Source organism: Botrytis fragariae, assembly GCF_013461495.1.
Source record: "Botrytis fragariae strain BVB16 chromosome Unknown tig00000101, whole genome shotgun sequence".
NCBI lineage: Eukaryota > Fungi > Ascomycota > Leotiomycetes > Helotiales > Sclerotiniaceae > Botrytis > Botrytis fragariae.
The window spans coordinates 1,326,224-1,343,225 of NW_023500996.1; the positions used below are offsets into that span (position 1 = coordinate 1,326,224).

A 17,002-nucleotide genomic window follows, 5' to 3' on the forward strand; every position below is an offset into this window, starting at 1 on the left:
TTTTCCCATGTTCCTATTCAAACCACATTATACACAGGATAGTCGACCAATTCTCAAGACATCTTACAATACAATCATCGACCTGTGTATATGTATGTGTGTATCAATTCCTCCATACCCCCTCCCCTTCAACCATCCAGGATATATGCATATAACCATTGCCAGACCCAACCAACTGGCCCAATGCAAACGAAATACCCCCCTTATGTAATGCAATACCGTATACCATGCAATTCCAAATCCGAATGCCAAAACGCCTCGCTTCATTTACTGTTCCCTTCCCGATTCCGATGTGGAGTTCTTCGCAATATTGTATCATATATATCATTCGACTGGCAATGCCACATTACCAATCTACCCATCTAGTTTCAAAGTTGAACATACCCCTAAGACTCTTCTGCAGGTGATCCCCGAATAGTAACCTCACTATCCATCCATCGCCTTCCTACACTTGGACGACTTGATTTGCTGTCTTTGCTGTCCTTTCTCTCTTCTGCATTCTCATTTTGATTGCCATCGCCTTTCTTCGCCCCCAAGTAATCTCCGCCAGTCCCGCTCTCCATCACTCCCGGACTCTCGGATACCATCCTATCCGCAATCGACATCGAGCTCAGTGTTTGTGTACCTCCCCCACTCGAGTCTCCGCGACTGGAATCACCCATTAAAGTATCTCCCAGAACCTCCATACTGTCGCCCCTAAGCACACTCAATGCCCTCCCTGATCCGTTTCCAGTCTCACCGTGTCCGTTTTGCTTCACCTTTTGATTCGCACTTGCATGTCCTTTCCCAACCCCAAAGTCTAATTTCGCAGCAATTTCCATTTCTTCATTTTCCTGTCTTGCCAACCTCTCCACATTTTCTACCGTTAGTTTTTGTGGTTTTGCTGCTGTTTCGCTTGCCCCCACGCCCATTGAGTCTCCATGCCCATGCCCATGGATATGCATGTCGCCATGCTCATCACCAGCGGCCGAGACCAATTTTTCATCCCGTAACTCTTTAGCTTTTTCCTCAAATCCCTCTCTTCTCGCGGCTCTTTCCCCTTCATCCTCCGGCTGTGGGAGTGTCAGATGATGAGAACTATTGCGCTCGCTTTTTGTGGGACGGGGCTGTTCGAGGAGTGGCTTGGTTGAATCTTTGGATTGCCTCGTCGCGTCGACTAGTTTCGAGTCGGCTTCGAGTTTGGATGCTTGGGATTGTGATTGATAGGGTTTCTTAGGTGCTTTTAAAGATGTTGGGGGTTTAAGTGCGTGGTTTTCGCTCTTGTCTATGGATTTTGATGAACGATTGCGAGCGGTACTCGTTGAGGCGCGTCGGTCAAATCTAAAGCATGAGTGTTAACATCATTTTTGGCTGTCTATTTCTACATTGGCCAAAACTTCGCCAAAGAGATAAAAGCTTGAAGAGGAAAGAAGAGAAATGAAGGGAAGGCAGGGGAACATACTTCGATTCCCCACTTTTCTTTGAACAATTCTCATTATCCCCCTCCGCACAATCACTACCCCCATCATCAACCTCACTTTCCGATTTCGGCACTCTCCTATTAATCGCCCATCTCACCAACATCTTCTCCAATGTTTTACCCTTGACAGGTTTCGCTAGGTAATCATCCATGCCCGCCTTTTGGCACTTTTCGCGATCGCCTTGAATGGCTGACGCCGTCATGGCTACGATTGGGATGTTACGTGTCGAGTAACTGTAGGGGGAATGGTGGCGTAATATATGCGTGGCGCGATATCCGTCTATGATTGGCATCTGTAATTCATTAGCGCAATGCCCTCAAAGTGGCAGCGAACCTGGGGTAGCCTTGGATAACTTACTTGTACATCCATCAGAATGATATCTGGCTTTGGATGAGGTGGGTTTGGAGAATCTGCCGCGAGAAGATAGTCGAGAGCTTCCTTTCCATTCCAGACAGCCGAAGGGGAAAATCCCAATTTTCGAATAGTTTTCAGGGCAATTTGTTGATTGATGGCGCTATAAAACATATTAGCAAGGAGAACATCATCTCGATATGAACTTCTCTTACTTGTCTTCAACAACAAGAACTTTGACATTTGCCCTGTCAGCAGAAGACATCTCTAGCTCTGACACAACAGGAGGTGTCATGCTGACAGACCGATGATGTTTAGACACTTCCCATGGATTCTTCTGAGGCGATGGGCCAACGTCATAATCTGAGCTACCACAAGAGACACTCATTTCAGACTGTAACCGATCTGGCAAACTCCCAATATCGATCAAGACATTTCCATCATGATACTGTGGTTTGTTGAACGGAATCCAGAAAGTTGCCGTTGTACCCTGTCCCAAAGATGATTCCAGAGTAATCCTGCCATGCATCAAATCCACCAAATTTTTACTGATCGTAAGGCCTAGACCTGTGCCACCAAATCTTCGTGCTGTTGATGAATCTGCTTGACTGAAAGGTTTGAATAGACGCTTTCGTACTTCCTCTTCGATTCCAATACCGCTGTCTTCAACTACAAACTTCACTTCGATAGTATCTGCATCCTCTTTTTCTTTGATCACCGAAAATTTGACTCTTCCTTCACTGGTGAATTTGATACTATTTGTAAGGAGGTTCGTGATGATCTGACGAACGCGACCTGGGTCACCCATAACGATCAGATCCCTTTCAACCCCGACAGCAATGTTAGATTCAAACATCAAATTCTTTCGTTCGGCGGCAAATCCCAACATTTTACTAACATCTCGTACCACAACCGACAAAGAGAATTGGACTTCTTCAATGTCTAATCGGCCAGATTCAACCTTTGAGAAATCCAAAATATCGTTGATAACTGTGAGAAGTGCGTTGGCAGAACGTTGGATGTTTTCAGCACACTCTTGTTGTTCTTCATCGAGGTTCATATCAGTCAGAAGCTCGGCCATTCCAATTACCCCGGCGATGGGTGTTCTAATTTCGTGACTCATGTTGGCGAGGAATTGACTCTTCAAACGACTTGCTTCTTTGGCAGCTGCTTCGTTGGCGAGAAGTCTTGTATTCTCCCTTTCTTGCATCTGGAGATCGTTTTCTCGATCCTTGATCTCTGTGATATCCATAGATAATCCAATAACACCATCAATGAACGCTTCATTGATGTGTCCGCCCCCGTCTTTCTTACCTAGAATGGGAACGAATTTTGTTCGATACCATCTGTTGTCGATCATGTGTTCCTGCATATCTTCCATTGTCTTTCCAGTCAATATATCCTCAATTGGCTGTAGTGAAGAAGGAACCATGTCATGTCGTTGCCTTTGATTATTGGGGTGCGAGAAGACTTCATAAACATTCCTTCCAATATAATCACTTCCCTTAGCTTTACCACTACAGGCAACACTCTCATCGCTAGATCCTACATCGCTGTCAAGATCCCATATGAAAGAGCCTTCGAGGAGATTAATTTTACGATGTCGATCCACTGAGAACAGTGTAACTTGAGCATGTGTAATGACGGACAATAATTGTTGACGAAGTCGTTTAGCTTCGAATCTCGACATGACAGCTTCATGGATATCCGTGCATGTTCCATACCATTTTTCGATTTTGCCAGTATCTTTATTTCTCATACAAACAGCTCGTCCAAGCATCCATCGCCATTCTCCATCATGCTTTCTGCAACGGTATTCGGTGGTATAGGGATCGCCAGTCTCTAGACAATGCATCCAACGCTTCTTTGTCAACGCCATATCATCTGGATGGAATGGCAGTTTCCAACCCTCACCCAGAGATTCTTCAACGGTTAAACCCGTATAGTCATACCAACGCTGACTAAACCAGTCATGCATGCCATCGGGAGTGGTGGTCCAAATAAGCTGCGGCATACTATCACAGATTATTTGGAATCTCTGCTCATCAGCCTCTTTTATTTCGGCGATCTGTTGTGTCACAGCTGTGATATCCCTACAAGTAACAATACCAGCCAAAAACTCGCCAGTATCTGGATCTCGGACTGCTTCTCCTGCACAAAGGGTCAACTATATTTCGTATTGTTCTTCAGGGCCTCTTCATACCTAAACAATCATATAGAATCTTCTCTCCGGTGTCAGGGTCATACATCCCGAGCAAGCGGCTAGAAAATGGTGTTTGCGTTCTGACGAGAATTGAAATGGGATATTCTCCCGGATCTAGAGCCTCCGTGAAATCATGGTTATAGCAATGCCACTTCTGAACCAAATCGAATCCTATGGAATTGTTAGAATTGCAATTAAAACATCAAAAATTGCACCATCATACCGGTTTTAACGGTTGACATGTCGGCTTCCCTCGCAAACAGTCTCCTTGCAGCTTTATTCGGTATCGTCAAGCTTTCGTCCTTCCACATGGCCAGAATAGGAACTTCTGTGTTATCCAACAGTGCATCTTTTAACACAATTACTTTCTGTAAGATTGATGGGGCTCCTGATTTATTGACGCGAGATGGAGGACCCAAAGGTGGAAATGGGGAAGATGACATGGGTGCATTCGTAGGACTAGTAATCGCAGAAGAGCCACTAGATCCCTGACTTGAATCATGATTAGACCCATGTTCAGAGCTTGCGGATGATGGGTTTGAACGTGATAGAGAGCTCGAAGATTTGGAGCCATTACTAGAACCTATTGCAAACTTAGGGTTGTTAATCTTTCTCGAGCTTCGCTTCGGGCTAGGTGGTCCAGATTGATTAGTTTCTGTACTCGTGAAGGTCAAGAGGAAGTATTTTTCATCTTCGATCTCGAAAATACTAATGATCATCTTGGCATAAGAATCTGCATTCTGTTAGCTCGATATCCTTCGTACGACGTAGTGATCGCAGTGAATCTGGTAAATAGAAGAAGAATGATTCTGAGCTGATTGCACTGATATGACAATTCTGCTCAGAGTGTTCGAGAAAGTATTGGACATCAAAGCCAACATCCGATTGTCATGTTCAAATATTGAGCAGTAAAATGGTCTTCAGAAGAAGCTTGAAAATACACCCAAATGTATGGAGCAAAAATTGTCACAAGAATACTTACGTTTATCTGCCATTTTCTTAGCCGTCCGTCCTGCAAAAGTTGATGCTGTGATCGACCCAGCCGTGATGACAACTTCCACTACCGCATCATGAACCATGGATGTCTTCTTCTCAGCGTTCGTCACAAATCGATTCTGAGGATCGGCTCTTTCTGCAGTTGGTGTCACATCTCCTTCACATTCCGAAGACACCGTTTCTTGTGCATTGGCATGGACATTGATTTCGTCGCCCAGACTATCCAAGAACAAATCCCAGGTAACCCATACCGGCTTGAGATCTGACATCATGTCAATACCCAGTTGGGCAAGAGTTTGACCTTTGTATCGTTCCGCCGGTTGTTGGTCTTCTTCTGCTTCACTTTCGCCGTCATTTACACTCAGTAGCCTCGCTGAGGCTTCATTCGCGAGAACCACCGTTTTGGAGCCATCCAAGACAATTACAGGGTATGGCAGATAGTGCATAGCCGAAAATGCTACATCAGCAGATGAAACCATTCCCGGTATGTGTAGATGCAAATTGCTACTCTGACCGGATCCTCGTCGCCCATTCATGTATTCCTGGGCTTTCAAAGCATCCAGTCCGTCAATTTGCCCAGGAGGCATATGTAAAGGTGACATCGGTCGCTCATAGTCTGAAACTGGGGTGCCTTTCGCGGTTTCATTTGGCGATACCAAGGGAGGAGGGAGGTCGATGTGGGTAGGGTGGTTGTCGACGGCCATGATTGTATAGAGACTCGGCGCGATATTTGTTTGTGGTTTCTTTAAGGTATCCAAACTTCCCCCAATCTCGCGATCCCATTCAATATTCTCGTCGAGTGTATGTATTCACTCTTCGCAAATTCTTCGTGGTTTAACGCCGCTAAGACGTCATTTTTGTTGATGATAGTCGGTAGTAGAATAGGGATTTTGACGCTGTCGCCACGTCAATCTGAGACGATTATCAATTAATTTAATCGTGCACACAATTAGGCACCTAGGTATAGGGAGTGGTTTCGAAAAGATGATATTCGCAAAGACGGATAGATTAGATTGATAGGTAAATTCATTTGATCAAGGAGGAAAAAGGAAACAAAATTTCACATTTGAGTTTGTTCATTTGAGTTTGTTCGCTGGGTGGTTGGATGGCTGAATCCGGATTTTGCAAATGGACTAAAACGGCGTTAGAGCAAGCTTGATGCTTTTCAATCGACCTAGACTCGAGACTAGAAGCATTTGGAACGGAAGGAAAAAAATAGCGGAGAAAGAGAAATGGAGTAAAATATTTTATGGTATTTGATAATTTTCATTTGCTCGAGTAATGTGCATTTTGCCTTTGATCGACTGCGATTTGTTGAATATCCTTGTTGTGAATACCCAGTACATATCAATTCGGGTATACACTTCTGTGTTTCTGTCCGAGTGAAGTGAAGTCTGGAGTTGAAAAGCTCAAGTCAGATTAAAGTAAAGTTTGGTGATGGAGAGTGAAGCAATAAATGATTACCCACCTGCCTAGTACGTACCTGGAAAACCTAGACGCCTCGACAGACAATCTAGATTCTCGATCAAGAACTTTGTACTCACACTAAATCCCTTTACCTCATGTGAAGATAAAAAAGTGCCAATGTACTGCATAGTCAAGCGACTGTTGAACATATACATGTACATACACATACACATACACATACACATACACATACCTACCTACACATACACATACCTACCTACACATACACATACCTACCTACACATACACATACCTACCTACCTACCTCGGTGTATATGATTTCGGGTTTTACGAGAATTACTCAAGGTTTAATAAGGTTTGATTGTCAGATCCTTTTTCATCGTACTGCAAAGTCAGAGCGACTGATGAATGGATGTATGTGTGGGTAGGTATGTGTGGTGTAATACCGGTAGCTCGTGTTCCTTGACCCTCCTTGTCGAGTCGAAAGAAGCTATCAGTCTCTCGTGTCAGTCTTTCAAGCTATCAGTCTCTTATGTCAGTCTCTCAGTCTTTCAATCTCTTAGTCTCTCAGTCTCTCAGTCTATCAATCTCGTAGTCTCTTAGTCTCTCAGTCTTTCAGTCTCTCAGTTCCTCAGTCTCTCAGTCTTTCAGTTTCTCAGTCTTTCAGTCTCTCAGTCTCTCAGTCTCTCGATAATACCTAGGATAGCCTTTACGCTCTAATCAAGAGTGATAACTATACGAAAAGTCCTATCCCTTCACGTGCCCTTCTTTTCACCAGTTTTGCGTGCGGAGTATACACACCCTCCCGCAGAGCATTTGAAATTGATCCATGCAAGCAAGCATAAAGACATCGAATTTTTTAGTCGCCGGAAGGGTCTCAAAGAGGAGAGGGGCGGAGAGGGCCAAGAGGGTCAAGAGGGTCTAAGGCCCACAGTGCTGATCGGTCGGGTAATTATTTTGATTAATATTGTGTGGGTAGGAATCTGGAAATTTCAGCAGAGATGTGAATCATGTGACACTATGGACATCGGTATTGATGATCCTGTGGAGAAATCACTACCTAGTACCCGGTAGCTTGTCTATCATATCTAAATCTAATCTAGGTGTGAAGGGTATCTTCTCAAAGGTCCCCTCAAATTCCTGGTATACTGGGTACGTATTAGATAAGCAAGCACAAGCATTGAATGGACTTCCCAGATGAACATCGGATTTTATTTCCAATTCGATCCAAATTCGTGACAGGGACTGGAAATGTAGTGGGGGTTGGTGTAGCTTAGCTCGAGGTGGCGAGGTATATTTGTTATCCTTTACGAGGCACCGGTACCGGGGAATGTTCGTACCAGGATTACGGTGATGTGAATTATATGGATCATATGGATGATATAGATTATGAAAACTCTTAAATTCCTACATAGAAACCCAGTAGGTACATAGTAAGTGCTCGACTTGCGGAAGAGCCTAGGTGGATGATATTACCTAATACCTTACTTAATCTTGCGGCCTCTACCTCATGATTATGTCATCTCGATTTCACCTTGAGTGCACCTTGAGTGCGAGTTATCTCAATTTCGATAAGCAGTAGGACTTGTATCAACAACTAAAGTCACGCCAGGCACCAAAAATACAGGGACATGTTCCATGACATGGCATCGCTGCGAATATGTTGGTATTCAATACTCATTCTTCTTTACCATACTACACTCTCATTTTCCTTCATCCATCCTGTTTTCCAGTTGGCACTATGCATAATAATCAACCCACAAGAGCGAACTCGGTCAGCTAGCTATCTACCCAGTCAAAATCAAGAGGCTCAATGAACCATGTCCTTCGACTGATTGGACTATGTATTATCGTATCTAATCTGCCTTAGGATTAGGCTGCTATCTGCAACGTCTGCTTCTACAGTTACAGCCTTGCACACATTCGAAAGATAACATTTGCCATATTTTACTTTCACGACTGGCAAGTTGGGATCAGTTCTTTGGCCTCAAAGGCTCATCGTCAGCATGCCTCCATTCAGCTATGCTAGCTTAGCTCCACTTGATTCGAGCACTGTTCGCCTACTTTCTCTTATGCCCAGTAGAGACGAAACCGCTGCTCTACAAGGCCAACTTCACAACTATCCTCTCCAAGAGTCGGACAAGGAAACCCATTTATACGAAGCTTTGTCGTACGTATGGGGTGGCTTCGATGATCCTCCACATTGTATCTATATAAATGGGAATTCTCTCTCCATCACAGCAAATCTGCATGCAGCCTTGCTACGTCTTCGAAATCACACTCTTGAACGAGTCATATGGGTAGATGCTCTCTGCATCAATCAGCAAGTTGATCAAGAGAAAGGTCTTCAGATTCAATTGATGCCGAGGATCTATGGCCAAGCAACCCAAGTCATTGTTTATTTCGGAGAAGCTGCAGATGATAGTGATATGGCTCTTGAGAGCATACGAGTTGCAGCAGATGATGAGAACGAAAAGCCCAGAAATTCGTTGGCCAGCAAAAGGAACCAAGAGTCAATCCTCAGGTTGCTTAAAAGACCATGGTTTCAGCGCATCTGGGTATGTAAATTTCCAATTAACGACATATTTGAAAGTGGAAACTGAGAGTAGCGAACTATTCGAGGAAGTCCCCATTATTTCAAGGTGTTTTGTTTGTTTGGATGTACCGAATTATTCCAACGGTCTCAACATTCCAAATATTCTGACTGTTCCGAGTCAACCGAAGATCCCAATTAGTTTAGATTTTCCAGATTGGTTAGATATCTGAGTTCCTCTGAATCTCCTGAGTGGTTTGAATTTCGAAAGTGGTTTAATCATAAAAAAAACACCATTGAAAGACATCGAGGGACTTCAATTGTTGGAAACTTCCACGATGGAGGAATACTCGAAGAAGCTAACAGGAAAATTTGTAGGTTCTCCAAGAGGTCGGCTTGGCTCGAAGTATCTTGATTATCTGTGGTTCAGTGGAGATGAACGGATATGCGTTCTGCTCGGGTGTTAGCAAACTGGAAAGTTCACTCAAAGATTATTCAGATTTACAAAGTTTGATCCGCCCAACGATCCACTTGATAAGAGGATCAATTTTCCGTCCAAAGTACAACTCGAGTTCACTAGGCGATCTCTCTCTAGGTGAGCTGATCGATATGTATCATAATCACAAGGCCACCGTACGTCATGATAAGGTGTATGCCTTACTTGGTATGTGCTCTGATCATTTGAGCTCGACTGGCTTATTACCCGATTACACGATTCCATGGGAGACACTTTTTCGACGGCTTATCAATTTCATCCTTCACGAAAATATGTCTATAGAGGCTTGGGATGACAGGGAGGCGGCGGTAATCAAGAGTAGTGGTTATGTTCTAGGACATGTATCCTCGATAAGGAATGGCATAAATCGACATCCTGGACAGTACGTAGAAGTTACATTCAACAACAGACCAATATCGTTTCAGTACTACAAGAATTATGGGGCACATTGGATACTCCAGGCTTCTGCACAATCCATTCGAAAAAATGATATTGTTTGCCTTCTAGAAGGAGCTTCGAACCCAACTATTATTAGAGCATTCGAAGATCATTTTGGTATCATCATGATTGCAGTCAATCTACGCCAACAAACACATCAACGTAGCTCATTTCAATTGTCTATGTCTTCGACACCTGATTACTCGCATGAATTTTTACTTGTGTGGCAATGGGGATTAATTCCGGGAGAGCATTCTTCGTCACTCCAGTTACCACAAATGGAGATCAATTCCGTAGTTCCGGACTATTTGAAGACCAATACGATCAAAGCAATGAGATCATTTGAAGTGGCACTGATTCTAAAAGACACTGGGGACCTTCTTATGGCAGAAGCTAAGCTTAAAAAAGATATCGGAAAATGCGAGGAATTGCTTGGAATAGACGATATACATATTTTATCATTACAAGAGGCACTCGCGTCAGTATACTTGAGCTCTAATCGGTGGAAGATGGCCGAGAACCTGCTTTTGGAGGTGATAAGGAACAGACAAGATCTCCAAGGCAAATGTCATCAAGATACTTTAAATAGTAAAATGGAACTTGCAAAGGCTTATATAGACGAAGAAGTCCTTTCCAGGCCGTCCAGAGCCGAACTGTTGCGGGGTTTCAGGACAGAATTGTTGGAAGCAATCAAAAGTAATAGTCGAATTGAAGAAAGGATCATGGTACAAGCAGCAGAGTACCTCGATGAAAGAGTGTTTAAACTTTTGCTAGGCCTCCAAAGGGATAACGTTTCAGTCACAGAAAATCTAGTGAAGGCCATATCCAGAAGCATGAGAGATGATGGGAAGATGGTTATTCTCTTGGAGGAAAGAGCAATGGACAGCGAGGTTACAGAAGAGATGGTACAATTCATCGCCAAGAATTGTGGCCGGAATGCAACGAAGTCGTTGATACAGAAACGCAGGGCTGATGTGAAGATTACATGCGAATTGTTGAACGCGGTCGCGAAAGGATGGGAAGCTGTCGAAAGGATGGCACTGCTGCTCGATGGAAGAGGCGCGGATATATGTGTTGATAGCGGATTGTTGGCAACTGTCGCGCGATGGCATTATCCGAATATCCCCGCGATCATGAAGCTAATGCTAAAAAAGCGAGGGGCAAATATAGCCATTACAGAGGAAACTGTGCTCGCAGCAGTAGGGAATATATATCATGGGAGAACGATTGTTAAAGAGTTATTTGCACAACAAGGGGCGAATATAGTCATTACTGAGAGAATGGTGACCGCAGCAATGGAGAATATAAATCACAGGGAAACAATCATTAAAGAGTTATTTGCACAACAAAGGGCGGATTTAGCTATGAGAGAGAAAATCTTAATCACGGTAGTAGGGAATGTAGATCATGGGAATCTAATTCTTCGAAAATTATTTGAAGAACAAGAGGTGAATATAGTCATTACAGAGAAAATTGTGATTGCAGCTATAAGGAATATGTACCATGGGCCAAATATGATCTACTTCTTACTTGAAAAGCGAGCAGCAGATATCAATATCACACCAGAGGTCATGAAAGCATTATCAAGAAACCAAGCGAATATGGGGGAGTCAGAATGGATGTTGAGACAGCGATCTTCTCTAATGATGCATTTATTTGAGAAGCGAGGAGCATATATGGACGTTACAGAGGAAACGGTGAGGATTATTACAAATGAAATGGAATTTCCGGAAGAATCTCTCGCGCTATTGATTGAAAAGCAAGGAGAAAAATTGAGAGTTACGGAAGGAATGGTGAGAATGGTTGAAGAGAAACTCCCCGAGAAGGTCGCCCTGTTGAACAGGATGAAGGACAATATTCAGAAATATAGCAGTGGTAGTACTAGTAGCACAGGCTACCAAGCCATTTATTGAAGCTTTCACATGTCAGATTCTCGGGTTAGATGTATTAAGTTGGGAAAAGATGAATGAATTTCTGTGTACCTATGCTTATGGATGGATACTTATCGTGTGAACTATGAACTTTGAATTGTGAGATGTAGGTATGACTATGGAGGTAGATATCGCAAGCAAGCAAGCAAGTAAACAGGGAACTCCAAAAAAACACAGTCATTGAGAAATACGTGGCGTCAGTCATTAATTGAATTGGGTTTGAAGGAAATGCCGATTGAATCCGTATGCGCTACATATTGCATGCATAAAACCTGGGAATAAAGTATGAGAAAAATTCCTTTCCAGTCCTGACTCTTCCGCCTTTGCTCTCTTCCGATTTCTTCCCCAGTCATTCTACTGTATGTAGATATCCTTGTATCGATCGACTTCCTCTCTCCTTCCTTTCTCCCCTGTCACGCTTCCCTTGCACATCTCCCCATCCTATCTGACCCAATTAGAAAATCCAAGTGAAAGACTCCTTGACTTCAAACGAGGTTTTTTGTCTACACATAAACCGAATATCATTAGCACACGTACTCACAGAATATCCAAACAACGACACAAGCAAAATAGAGAATCCACATACCTGATGTCTTCCGCACTAGCGCCAACCCAAGCCTCAAACTCGCCCTCCTCAGCAATCCACAGCCCTTTCCCATTTCTCAACGATTCATCCCAGTATCCTACTGCGTATTTATCAATTACAACATCGACGCTTTTTTCTTCTCCAGCTTCAAGCTCTACCTTTGCGAACCCTCTCAGTTCTTTTTCCGGTCGAACTAGGCGGCTCTTCACATCGTGGATATAAAGTTGTACTATTTCCTTTCCTTTCCTAGATCCCGTGTTTTTGATGTTGAGACTTAGGGTGATTTTATCTCGATTTGAGGAAGAGAGTGTTTGGGATGAGAGCGTAGGAGCAGAGTAAGAAAATGTGGTGTAAGAGAGACCGTGACCGAAAGGGAAGAGAGGGGGAAGAGATAGATGGTCATAATGTCGATAGCCGATGTAGAGACCTTCGCCATAGAGAGAACGGAGGTTTTCGCCGGGCCAGGTGTGGTAGGTTGGATTATCTGAGAGGCGGACTGGGAAGGTTGTCTATACAGGGGAACGATCAGATGAATTTTTGGGTATGTAGGAAGGTAGAGACATAAAAAAGAAAGATGCAACGTATCGAATGGATACAAAACTTACAGGTAGTTTTCCACTAGGATTTTCGAAACCGAAAAGAACATCAGCCAATGCGTTACCAGCTTCTTGTCCCTGATACCACGCTTGTAAAATGGCTGGAACCTTCTTTGCCCAAGGCATCGTTACAGGGCTTCCGGATTGATTGACCACAATTGTATTTGGGTTCGCCTCCACAACCGCATCAATTAATCGATCCTGACTTCCATCACTCGGTAAATCCATAGTTTGACGATCATAACCCTCACTTTCCCACTCCGCATCCAATCCTACGATTACGATCGCTACATCAGAGGACTTTGCCGCATCAATAGCTTTTTGCAAATAATTCTCAGCATCGGCTTCTTTGTAACCAATACGACAGCCGCCCGTTGCATGGGTTTGATTGACTTGTGCTTGTTTGGACAATGGTCGAATTTCATTTGTTGTTTCAGCGACCAATTGTACTGGAACATTGGCTTCGAGAAAGATATCAAAGAGAATATCTTTTGACCCTGAGAACATAGCTTCACCCAAATCCGTCCAATTCCACAAATCGACTTTGACATCTCCATTTACAAGAAGTCTTCCAGGACCGACACTTGAGAAGGAGAGGGTATGTAAGCCGGTGGTGGTAGGTGTCAAGATGGTTTTTGCGCGGACGGACCAGATGGGATTTACCTCTTCTGGAACCGAATCCCAAAGGAAGAGATCTGTGTTGGTGCGGTGTTGAATTATTCGAGGGGTTCCTTCAAATTTATCGCCAATGTGAAATTCGAGAGTTACGCCTTGGGCGCCAGTGGAAGTGGTACAGTAGTCTGCTGCTAGAGGAAGCCATTTGTAGGTATGACAACCTAAGGCGTAAGTGACATCTATTCCCGGGATTGCTTTGATGCTATCAAGGGGAATGGTGTTGTAGTAAGGATTCAAACTAGCACTACCTCCACCCCCTGCAATCGCGCGATTGGCATTTGGTCCTATGACCGCAACCTTCGTTTGAGAGGATTTAATTGGTAAGATATTATTCTCGTTTTTGAGTAGGGTTAATCCTTCTACCCCAGCCTGACGAATCAAATTTCTAGTTTCTTCTCTATTGTCCTCAGCTTCAGGGGCTTCGGGTGTCATGTCTGATCCTTTTGTCCGTTCAACGAGATACAGCACGTTTGCGGCGGCTTTCTCAACGGCTTCTCGGCTTAGTTCACCATTTCTGATTGCTTCGATCGCCTTTTCGCCACGCCATTTTGTTGAGACTGGCATTTCTATGTCGCAACCTGCTTCGATGGATTCCGCAATTGAGTTTGTTCCACCCCAATCGGACATAACCAAACTAGATTTTGTGAGTACACTTGTATGCCATGAAAGGTTGGAGACAATATTACCCATCATAGCTCCACTCTTCCCTTAAGATTTCCTTCAGCGTGTGGAAATTACAATCTGCATGAACGCCATTGATCAAATTATAGGAGGACATGACAGCCCAAGGATTAGCTTCCCGAATGGCCATCTCGAAAGGTCGTAAATATAACTCTCGCAGAGGCCTTTCTTGCACAATAGAATCAATGGTTAATCTGAAGGTCTCTTGTTCATTAGCAACGAAATCTGTGTACACAGTCAGCCAAATGCACGTGACGAAGCCATAGAGAGGAATGGTTTTACGTTTTATAGTTGCAGCAATACCCTTCTCCTGCAACCCCTTGATATAAGCGATGGCGAGTTTTCCCGTCAGATAAGGATCTTCTGAGAAAGATTCGAAGTTTCTTCCACCTAATGGACCTCGATGTAAACAGACTGTCGGTGCCAATAAAACCTGAGCAGATCGAGCTTTCGTTTCATCTGCGAGGTGTTGTCCGACTTCATGAATAAGATCGGTGTTCCATGTTGCTGCTAGCGATATACCGCATGGAAACAATGCGGCCTGGAAATATTAGAAAGTTCCTCTTAGTGGAGGTAATTCGAGCAAACCTTTGTTCCAGCCTTGAAAATGGCTCCACGAGCACCTATAGTTGGCGTTAGTACTAATGTGAGATGAAAGTATAAAGAAATTCTGTATTGTACGGGCGAATGTGAGGGATTACGAATACTTAGGAGAACATGAATATTTACCATTTGGGCCATCGGATGTCTTGAATGCTGGTACGCCTTTGGAAGGAATCGACTTCGATCTCCAGAAATCTGCAGCCACTAGTAGAGAGACCTGAGAAGTTCATCAGTAGGGTGCAGTTAACAAAGCAAAGGAGCTTTACCTGCTCTTCAAGCGACAAGGACGCAGCCAGCTGACGAGATTTTGTTCGAGGATCAAGTACAGCGTGTTTTTCCAAAGGACTTTCGGGAGGGGATAATTCAGAATCTGGTGTTGCAATTGTGTCTCTACTCGAGAGGATGTCCGACCCTTCTTCGAACCTGTCAAATATAGGATCCGACATCTGACTGTCTGGTGATTCTGCCATTTTGGCGTTTCACTTAAACGATTGAAGAGGATTTATGAAAATGGAAAATTGTACAGTAAAGTGCTCTCGGGATATCAACGAATGGATGAAGAATTGATTGATGCTAGCGTGCGGCGAGGCAGAGAAGTTGCGCGGCGTGTCTAATGAACAATGAATTCTCCGGATATCAAAGAAGAGGTAGAATGACTAGATGGAATGGAACCAAGAGATGTCTTATAGAGCTCAACGCTAGAGGAGTACGCGAGAAGCAACCTACGTTGCATATCAACTCGGTATCAATCTTTCCAGAGACCGACACCCGATCAGCTGGTTTCAATTAATATTCCTCATAGCCAGTGCCCTGCGGATGAGTTTCCCATGCGCCGCACAGGGAATCAGATAAGACGTTATCAAATATTACGAATAAAACATGGATACACTTGCCCCATGCATGAAAATGGCTGAAATAGTATTTGACATGGATTCGGTACAATGGCTGCTACAGGCTGGTGCTATTCTTACAACCCTGCATACCTTGCAAGGGATTGTTGGTGCGAATGGTCCTTGTGAGAATAAGCTTCTATCAGATCAATGATAATTTTGCTCAGTCCTGGGCAAGAAATAATCGTCAATCCAATAGCAACAACGGTATGAACGGACCGGCTCAGCGATTTTCTTACAGTTTAGGAAGGTAAGACAAGCTGTTCCAATGGTTTTCGTGAGAGACACTAACGGAAATCACCTTGCCATACTGGCAGAATGTAGGGAATCATAGTGGAGAAAGGAAACAGTAAAGAAGTTCTATCAACTCGAGCAAATACTACACATCCTCGCCAAAATTTCAGCTTGAAATGAGTATCAGGAGGCAATATGCAGAGATCTCGCCTAGGCAATGTAGTGTATTCACTTAGGTGGTATTGTCACGTCTTTCTTCGAAAAGCTCCCAGAACACTGCATTAAAAGCCGATGGCGATGAATACTCTGTTGAGATGCGTCTGCATCTGTAAAGCGGACATGCGGGCCGGATTCGCCTCCAATGAGCTTTCGTTTGCACCATAAGCACGATCGTAGATTTGGGGATGTATAGATACGATCCGACACCTATATTGACCACTCGGAAATGTATTGATACTCACGACGGATAAGTTCTGTGTAGATCTCAATATTATGGTGGCTTTGTTGTCTGAATTTCATATGCCGACGTCGAGGCTGTGAGAGTGTGGGAAGTTGAATTAACAACGATGTAAAGACAATACTCGGGCAAACGCTTGGACTAACCAGTTATGGATAAGTTCTAGAAGCATTGGAACTCAAGTCATGTGATCGTCCGTATCAATTAGCGCCGCAGTGGAGATCCATTATCATTACCTATTCGGACTACTCGGCAATCTGCCCGCTTCAGATAATCAGAATCATGTCTCTCACCGCGATGGCATTATCAATTGTTATCTTGAAGCGTACTTTGACATACTCTTATACACCTCAAACTTCATCTCAAGTGATACTTGTACTCTCATCGGAAAGACAGAAGTGAAAAAAGGGTGCTTTATTTCTCTGCTTCAAGATTACTTACTCA

At 43.7% G+C, this 17,002-nt stretch overlaps 3 protein-coding genes across 3 annotated transcripts; 1 reads left to right on the forward strand and 2 right to left on the reverse strand.

Annotated features, from left to right (window-relative positions):
- Positions 1–386: 386 nt before the first annotated feature.
- On the reverse strand, positions 387–5,714 carry Bfra_009051 (putative histidine kinase hhk6p protein; the record flags this gene model as incomplete). The annotated part of the gene is made up of 7 exons (XM_037339404.1): positions 387–1,320; positions 1,442–1,752; positions 1,818–1,974; positions 2,027–3,962; positions 4,015–4,185; positions 4,238–4,747; positions 4,997–5,714. 7 exons carry the CDS (start codon positions 5,712–5,714, stop codon positions 387–389), a joined length of 4,737 nt encoding a protein of 1,578 aa, XP_037190970.1.
- Positions 5,715–8,444: 2,730 nt separating this feature from the next.
- On the forward strand, positions 8,445–11,818 carry Bfra_009052 (putative het domain protein; the record flags this gene model as incomplete). Its single annotated transcript, XM_037339405.1, has 2 exons — positions 8,445–8,996; positions 9,350–11,818. 2 exons carry the CDS (start codon positions 8,445–8,447, stop codon positions 11,816–11,818), a joined length of 3,021 nt encoding a protein of 1,006 aa, XP_037190971.1.
- A 472-nt stretch (positions 11,819–12,290) lies between these two features.
- Positions 12,291–15,447, reverse strand: Bfra_009053 (putative glycoside hydrolase family 3 protein; the record flags this gene model as incomplete). The annotated part of the gene is made up of 7 exons (XM_037339406.1): positions 12,291–12,339; positions 12,423–12,931; positions 13,028–14,327; positions 14,380–14,915; positions 14,963–14,997; positions 15,104–15,194; positions 15,244–15,447. 7 exons carry the CDS (start codon positions 15,445–15,447, stop codon positions 12,291–12,293), a joined length of 2,724 nt encoding a protein of 907 aa, XP_037190972.1.
- Between the last annotated feature and the right edge of the window lie 1,555 nt (positions 15,448–17,002).